The 8,839-nt window shown below is 37.1% G+C and overlaps 1 protein-coding gene and 1 long non-coding RNA gene across 2 annotated transcripts in view; both read right to left on the minus strand.

Annotated features, from left to right (window-relative positions):
- Positions 1 to 7,630: 7,630 nt before the first annotated feature.
- On the minus strand, positions 7,631 to 8,401 carry LOC135653892 (uncharacterized). The gene is made up of 2 exons (XR_010502653.1): positions 8,177 to 8,401; positions 7,631 to 8,099 (listed from the first exon to the last, which is right to left on the minus strand). It is a non-coding gene; the product is annotated as an uncharacterized LOC135653892 (long non-coding RNA).
- A 61-nt stretch (positions 8,402 to 8,462) lies between these two features.
- LOC135653903 (S-linalool synthase-like) overlaps positions 8,463 to 8,839 on the minus strand; it is a 4,162-nt gene continuing 3,785 nt past the window's right edge. The window contains exons 8-9 of the mRNA XM_065175544.1: positions 8,705 to 8,839; positions 8,463 to 8,634 (exon numbers count right to left, since the gene is read on the minus strand). The exon at positions 8,705 to 8,839 is cut by the window's right edge and continues 81 nt beyond it. Coding sequence (XP_065031616.1) covers positions 8,463 to 8,634; positions 8,705 to 8,839 — 307 coding nt within the window. The remainder of the gene's footprint in view (positions 8,635 to 8,704) is intronic.

Here is an 8,839-nt window from a genome sequence, read left to right on the forward strand (position 1 = left end):
AAATTACATTCTCGTTACTCTCTTCCTATTTTTAAATCCACTAACTCTATGATGCATTATGATACACGTCTTAGTAATAAAAGTCATCGGCAGCCTTTTGGCATATCTTCCATTTCCTCCTCTAAACCATTTAAAATTATTTATATCGATGTTTGGGGTCCTGCTCCAATCCTATCTTTTTATAAGTTCAGATTTTATGTCATTTTTGTAGATCACTTCACTAAGTATACATGGATATATTCTCTTCATCATAAATCTGATGTTTCCACCATCTTTCCCACCTTCTGGAAGTTTGTCGAAAACCATTTTTAGTCTACCATCAAAATGGTCTACTCTGATGGTGGCGATGAATATCAAGCCCTGGCATCCTATCTCTCAGCTTGTGGAATCCAACACCTCAAGTCTCCTCCGCATACTCCTTAACTAGTTGGCTCCGCCAAACGCAAACATCGGTATATAGTAGAAACTGGGCTCATGTTTCTATATCATGCTTCTATGCCTTCAACTTTTTGAATAGCAGCCTTTCAAACTGCTGTCTACCTTATTAATCGAATACCTACACCAGTACTACAATACTAGTCCCCCTTTGACACATTATTTTACAAACTCCCTAACTTTCATAAACTCAGAGTGTTCGGTTGTCTATATTATCCTTGATTACGTCCCTATGCCTCTCATAAGTTAACATCACGATCTACTCCTTGCGTCTTTATTGGTTACTCATTTAAACATAATGCTTTCTGCTGCTATAATCTCCACACTCACAAAGTCTTCATATCACGTCATGTTGTTTTTGTTGAGTCTAACTTTCCTTTCCTAAACCTTCATTATCCTTCCATCCGGACTACTTCACTATCTCACTGGAGTATACCTCCGGTCCAATCGAACGAGCCTCCCATGACATCGTCTAGTTCCTCCCCTCTTGATCCACACTATACTACTCCAGTTCAACAAACCTATTCTTTCTATTCCTACTCCACTCCTCTTTTCCCCAATTGATGGGGTAATATGTTCCGAAACACAACCATTATCTTTTCCTCCTTCAAGACCAAGTGCCCCTGACGTGTCTCCACTTGACCCGACTTGTGCAACTGACCCTCAACCGCTTATTCCACCAACACTGCCTCCCGATCATGTAGTCTCCAACCATCTTATGACCACATGCTCTAAGAGTAGTATTTTCAAACCGCGTCAAGTCCTTAACCTACATGCTATCATGGATTCATCATCCCCCACCGTTGAACCCACTACCTTCACTCAAGCCCAAAAATCTCTACATTGGCATACCGCCATGTGTGAGGAATATAATGCCCTCCTCCATAACTCAATGTGGGATCTAATACCCTTTCATCATTCACAAAACATCATCGGGTGTAAGTGGGTCTTTCGAATTAAGCGGAACCCAGATGGCTCTATTGCCATATATAAGGCACGCCTCGTCGTCAAAGGGTTTCATCAACGACGTGGAGTTGATTTCACTGAGACATTTAGTCCTGTTGTTAAGCCCACTACAATTCGACTTATCTTGAGTCTGGCTACCACTAAAGGTTGGCAATTACGATAATTGGATATTAATAATATTTTTTTATAGGGTTCTCTAATCGAAGATGTTTTTATGCAACAACCTCCTGGTTTCACTCATCCTCAGTATCCAAAGCATGTTTGCAAACTTTGGAAAGTCATTTATGGGCTTCATTAGACTCTAAGAGTTTGGTACATTGAACTTAGCTCCTTTTTTACTTCTGTTGGCTTTCTCAACTCCAAATCTGACACTTCGTTATTTCTACGACACCACCATGGAGACACAATATATATTCTGGTATATGTAGATGATATTATTATCACAAGCAACAATCTCGTCAAAATCCAAATGTTCATCAAACAACTGACAGATTGATTCTCGCTTAAAGATCTAGGACCCTTGAACTACTTTCTGGGCGTCGAACCTACAATCACATCTTCAGGTCTCTTTTTATCACAATGAAAGTATATTTAAGATTTGTTATTAAATACAAATATCCATAATGCAAATGCGGTTACAACCTCCCTCTCTACTAGTGATTCTCTCAAATTATCTGATGGAAGTCCTGCTACAGAACCCACTCAATACCGTCAAGTTATTGGTTCTTTACAGTACTTAGCTCTCACCCGTCCAGACATCTCCTTTGTAGTGAACAAATTATAAAATTTTATGCAGCAGCCGTCTACTATGCACTGGTTTGCGGTCAAGAGGATTTTGCAATATCTTAAAGGGACCCTCAATCATTGTCTCTTTCTTCGTAAACACTCTCCACTTCATCTTCATGCATTTGCCGATGCTGATTAGGCAGGCAACCTTGATGATAGAACATCCACATAGGAGTATATTATCTTCCTTGGTGCTAATCCAATCAGTTGGAGTTCTAAGAAGCAAAAGACAATCGCATGGATCATAAATTGCTAATAAACTTTTTGCATTGCTCTCTCTACTCTGTTGAGGGAAATCCTCTAACTATTTGAGGAAATCTCTCTACTCTGTTGAGGGAAATCCTCTAATCTGTTAAGTAAAATCCTCTCTTTATCCATTTTCTAACAATCTTTATGATGTCGTTTCGAACTCTCAAACTTGTCATGCAACAACTATATTTGAATTCCTTCGGCCATGAGTCGAATACATCACGCCACTTCATATATATGCAGATCACCAAAGTTAGTGAACAACCAAATTATCTTTAGCAAATGTTAATATAGAAGAAAGAAAGATCAAACCTTACCATATCATGACGAGCTTCTTCACATCATGACCATACTGACTAATGAGTTGAAAACTATATCACGTAAAAGTTCATTAAATGCATCAAATATTACTTTCGTGTCTCCTCACAAGTTTTGTCCATTCGGCTATGAGTCGATTACATCACGCCACTTCATATATATGCAGATCACCAAGTTAGTGAATAACCAAATTATCTTTAGTAGATGTTAATATAGAAGAAAGAAAGATCAAACCTTACCATATCATGACGAGCATCTTCACATCATGACCATACTGACTAATGATTTGAAAACTATATCACGTAAAAGTTCATTAAGTGCATCAAATATTACTTTCGCGTCTCCTCACAAGTTTTCTCCATTCCACCTATTGAAATGTAATGGTTAAGGATATGAATTGATAATAAAAAACACTGTAAGTGGTAAAGAATACCTATGGATTGATTCGGTTAGTCTTTCTACTTCATTTAGAGAACCTTTCTCGTCGAAGAAATCATCTGCAATGGTAACTATGACTCCACGAATATAAAGGAAGACATATCGGAATAGTGCTAGAAAAAGTAACAATATGTTGTCCTCTCTCGGCCAATGCCCATTTTAGATAGCCCTGATTCTTCAGACCACCTAGTAATGTTTATTCAATGAAAGAGAAAACCTACTGGATCATATATGGATAGTCATTTAACCTTTAACATGAAATATATTACCTCTTGAGTTCCTCAAGTTCATTTTTGTAAAGGAATTGGCAATTTAAGAAGCTCTCAGTTGCAAGTTTGACGACGAACGGGGAACATGAAAGCCTGTGTTTGCACACGTTTGATGTTACTAATTGTTTTTATAGAATTCCATAACAACTTCTTGTAAACATTGTGAAAGAGGAGAACTGCAAGAGTTTAAATTATAAAAGTCTTACTGAAGTCGGGTAGCGCTAGTATAGGCGATGTTGTTACTGCGGCTTTAAGTTCGTCGAAGGCGGTGATGGCTTTGTCCGACTATTAAAATTTTTTTTTCAGCATGGAAATAAGGGGTGTACTGATCTTTCCATAGTTTTTCACGAACTTGTGGTAATAGTCTGTTAAACCGAGAAAGCCATGTAACAATTTAATGTTCCTCGGGGTCAGTCAATTCTGCATTGCTTCAATTTTGGAGGGGTCTACCACCACACCTTCGTCTGACATGATATGCCTAAGATATTCCATCTTCTATTGAAGAAAGCTGCATTTCAATTTTTTGAAAAAAAAATAAGTTCTCGCAAAATCATCAAAACAAGTCGTAAGTGCTGAAAATGACTTTCAAGAGAAGGGCTATAAATAAGGATATCGTCGAAAAAAACTAGCACAAACTTATAAAGATAATTTTGAAAAATATCATTCATAAGGCTCTGGAAGGTGAAGGGAGCATTGGTGAGACCAAAGGGCATTACCAAAAATTCGTAGTAGCCATTGTGTGTTCGATAGGCGGTTTTTGGTATGTCTTCTTCGCACACTCGTATTTAATGATACCCGGATCGAAGGTCTAACTTTGTGAAGACTCGTGCTCTCTTTAATTCATCAAATAATTCATCTATTACTGGAATGAGATATTTGTCCTTGATGGTTATACCATTGAGAGCTCGGTAATCAATGCACATTCGTCATATTCCATCCTTCTTTCGTACGAGGAGCACCGGTGAAGAGTAGGAGTTGCAACTTGGCCGAATAACTCCTGTTTCGAGTATTTGTTTTACAATTCTTTCTAATTCATCCTTTAGATATATAGATACTGATATGGCCGAGTATTTACTGGAGGTTTGCCTAGAAGAATCAGTATACAATGATCATGCCGATGGGTAGGAGATAGGTTGCGCGGTTCGTCAAATATATAAAAATTTAGCAAGCAAAGGAAGTAAGTTTGGATCTTCAAATTTTGTTAGCTCTCCCTTAGTTTGCTACTTAAGTTATACCAAAAAGCCACTGTATACTTTGTGTAAAACCTTCTTCATTCGTTATGTGCAAATCGTCATTACGTCGCCCCCACGTTTCCCATGCAGTATCACCTCTTTCCCCTTGCTGTAAAATTTTATAATTAGTTTCACAAAGTTCCAGAAAACATCACCTAAATGTCATCAGCTATTTGATGCTGAGTATGGCCTCATAATCATCAAGAGGGAGGAGGAAGAAATATGCAATTATCTCTTAGACCTACAGTAATAGTTTTACCCAGGGGCACCTATGATCATACTTCAAAATTCATTCGTCGACGATCTTAACGTCAAACCTGCTGTAATTTTTTATAGGTAAGGCTATCCGGATAGCAATCTTATTATTCATAAAATTATTAGTGCTCCCAGTGTTAATAAAAATGGTGATAGGTTGTTGCTTCAGAAGTCCTCCCACTTTCATCATTTGCAGGTTCGCGTAACCGGCAAGGGCATGCATCATAATATTAACCGATTGCTATTATTCATCCATAACCTCTTCCTCATGCTCCTGGACCTCCTCCTTCATGTCTTCAAGAGGTTCAATCAATAGGAGGTAGCCCCTTTTATAGTGATGATTGCAGTTCCATGGCTCGTCGCAATGCCAACAAAGACCCTTTGCTAATCGGTCACGTAGTTCTTCTCTTGTCAATTTTTTTGGCATCGAAGGATGGCTGAGAGCAGAAGAAGGTTTATATGCTATGGGCCTAGGAGAGGTTCTCATCCTCCAAGCATCTTGGTTGAGTCGTTCTTCTTGTATTCTAGCGAAAGAAATCGCAGTTATCACGGTATGAGGCTGCCATGCCTTAACCTCCCGTTTTATCTTTGGCTTGAGTCCTTTGATGAATGTTTCTAACAATTGACAGTCAGTCTAATCATGAGAATAGGATAGCTTCTCAAACCTAGTTTGATACTCTTGAATCGTAGAGGTTTGTTGAATCTTTACGAGTTGGTCATCGATATTTTCATACTTCATAGGTCCGAAATGATTTACTAGTGTGTTCTTAAATTGATTCCACGTCGGAGCCCCATGATTATATTCTAGCCAATTATACCATTGAATAGCATCTCCTTCAAGGTGGATGATAGTAATTTCCACCATAGCATCATCCGACGTTCGATAGTAGCGAAAGTAACATTCGACACGTGAAATCCATCCCGCTGGGTCTCCTTCTTCCCATCGTGGGAAGTCTATTCTCATGCATGGCTGAAGCATGTCCGAGGGCTGTCCCTTCTTCTCTTGAGGCCTTTTTGAACTCTCTCCTCACTAAAATTTAGTTAGACTCGACGGTTGTCCAATTCTGAATTCTGTAAACAAAGCACGCAATTTGTCCTCCAAGCGCGATTCAATCCAAAATTCTCATGCTTCAAATTTGGCATCAATTGGATCTTGAAAAGCCATAGCATATGCTTGTAGATAAGATATATCCCTATCTTTTTGCTATTGATGGGTTAATAGCATAAGGTGGTGGAAGGTTCAGAAAAATTAAGGATCATGGAAAGGTACTGCAGTAGGTTTGTATGTCTAAAGTGTAGCAGTTTGGACGTAAAAGGTCAGTGGTTTATATTAAGAATTTTTTGATGAAACCAAAGGGAAATCTATTGGAAGTGTCAAAGCTGTCATAAAAATTTCGTAGAGATTTGGACAGAAAAAATGTAATAGCAAGATCAAACAAACTATGTTATGTGGTTGGAATTCTACAATGCATATTTCGTCGTAGAGATAAAAACTTTACGATGAAAATTTTATGCAGCAATATAGGAACAATTTTTTTGGATTTTTGAATAAGGATAATTAAATTACAACAGTAGTAAGGTAGGAAACCATAACCTATTGCAATTCACGGGGAGATCAAAGGATGATCCGCGGTGGTGGAGATGACGGCGGAATTTGGCGATGATCTTTTAAGCAATTATGAGAATTATTTTAGGCAGCTATGAAGGGCTAATGAATAGCTGTGGAAGGGCAACGAACGTTGCTCTGATTCCAAGTGTTAGAACCTTTGCGGATTCTAAGCTTGGGGTTGATCTCTTTAGGAGGTCAACCTCCTTGGAACTCTATAGGGGTTCCTTCCTCCAGGTTACTACTCAAATGCTGCTAAAAAGATTCATCTATTTCCTCTTAAAAGATGATGAATACATGAGTATTTATATATTTTCTAAACCCCAATTCCTAATAGAACTTCTACTTCTAACCAACTCCTAATGCTTATCTAAAAAGCAACCTTCAAACTAATCCTAACCTTAGCCAGTTTTTTCACATCTTTAATAGGGGTCGCCTAGGTAGGTTTTACATAAATGTCCTTTCAATAAAACTTAATTAGGACTCTCCTAGAGTCCTAACATCTTTAATATAAATAGTAATGGAGAAGCCTTTATTTTTTAAAATAAATTATATATCTTTTTTAAATTATTCATACCAAGATTTTGTTAGTGCATATCATGTTTGCTATTAATATTTTGATTTATTTTATTATTTTAATGGTTTAATGATTAATAAAAAATTTTGGATGATAAAAGTGATTATTATAAGTGTTTATGCAATATAAATCGAACTATTTAATGAAGGGATATATATCTTGGATAAAGACATATTTCAAAAATAAGAAATTTTTTTTATATCGTCTAAAATAAATAAAATAAAAACATCAAAAGTTAAAACAAGTTGACTTTACGATGGAGACAACAAAAAAAAAACTTGTCGATGGTAAATGAGAAAATTGAGATATCTCTAGAGTCAAATAGTGTTTTTTTTTTCGGTGTCATTTATGCATATTGCTTATCAAAATCAGGTGCTGAACCAGAAATCATGCATTCATGAATATGAAAGCTGGTTCAATTAGGATGTTGATCCTTAATAGTGAAGTCATGTGATCGGTTCCTACCTTCATACTTAATTCTTACAAAAAGAGCCCAACAAATTTAATAGCTATTTGATTGCATGTCATTGCACTTAAAACAAAGAGGTCCATTGAATCTACTCCCTTGTATTGATCTTCATATTTCATCAACAAGACATTGCTCGATCAATACAATCTTCTCTTACAAAAAAAAAAAAAGGTTTTAGCTATAATGATAGAGTTGTCTAAACATTAATCTCCAAAGCATCATAAAATGCCATGTTAATGTTTTGATGCAATGCTGTGGGCGAGTCAAATTTATTAGTCGTATCATAGAGCATCCAAAATGCTTTCAGAGTTGTCAAGTGTAGCTCTTTCCATAATTTTGGAACACTATTATATTCATCACCGAAGAGAAGCTCAACAAATTCCTTCCCTTTCTTCTCAAGAATGTCCCTTATGTGGTCAATTGAATCTTCGATGCTTGCATCTGCATTCTCCTTCATATACAGTGGTACCATGTTAAACTTCCCATGCTCCAATTCTCGCTGAAATGGAAACTTACCGTCAACAAATATTGTCAATTCAACAAATACGATACATCGATTGAATGGGTCACTATTACCTGGTAACTCTGGCTGTCATTCAATAAACGAGCACAGAACATTGCCAACTTAGTTATTTCGCTGTAATGGGATTTTATGTTGTCCTTTGGAGCTCCTGAACAAGCCAAGCAATATGCAGGAAGAGTAATTACTTGTATGGCTATAGATGTCATGGCGACTTCAATGTATTCATCAATTGAAGGTGCATGTTGACTACTACACTTGAATTCCTTCAGCCATGAGGCGAACACATCACGCCACTACATATATATGCAGATCACCAAGTTAGTGAGAACCAAATTATTCTTAGTGTATGTTAATCGAGAAAAGAGAAAGATCAAACCTTACCATGTCATGAAGAACATCTTCCACACCATTATCATACTGACTAAATGATTTGAAAGCTATATCACGTACAAGTTCGTCGAGTGCATCAAAAATTACTTTCGCATCGCCCCACAAGCTTTCTCCTTTCCACCTATTGAATGTAATGGTTTAAGGATATAAATTGATACTACAAACACATTTTAAGTGGTTAAGGATAGTACCTATGCACAGCTTCAGTTAGGCATTCTAGTTCATTTAGAGAACCTTTCTCGTCGAAGAAATCATCTGCAATGATGACTATGATTGCACATTTTGCAACTATCTTCCGTAGATCCGAATGTAGAGGAAGACATGTC

This window comes from Musa acuminata, unplaced genomic scaffold (assembly GCF_036884655.1).
Source record: "Musa acuminata AAA Group cultivar baxijiao unplaced genomic scaffold, Cavendish_Baxijiao_AAA HiC_scaffold_42, whole genome shotgun sequence".
NCBI classification, from domain to species: domain Eukaryota; kingdom Viridiplantae; phylum Streptophyta; class Magnoliopsida; order Zingiberales; family Musaceae; genus Musa; species Musa acuminata.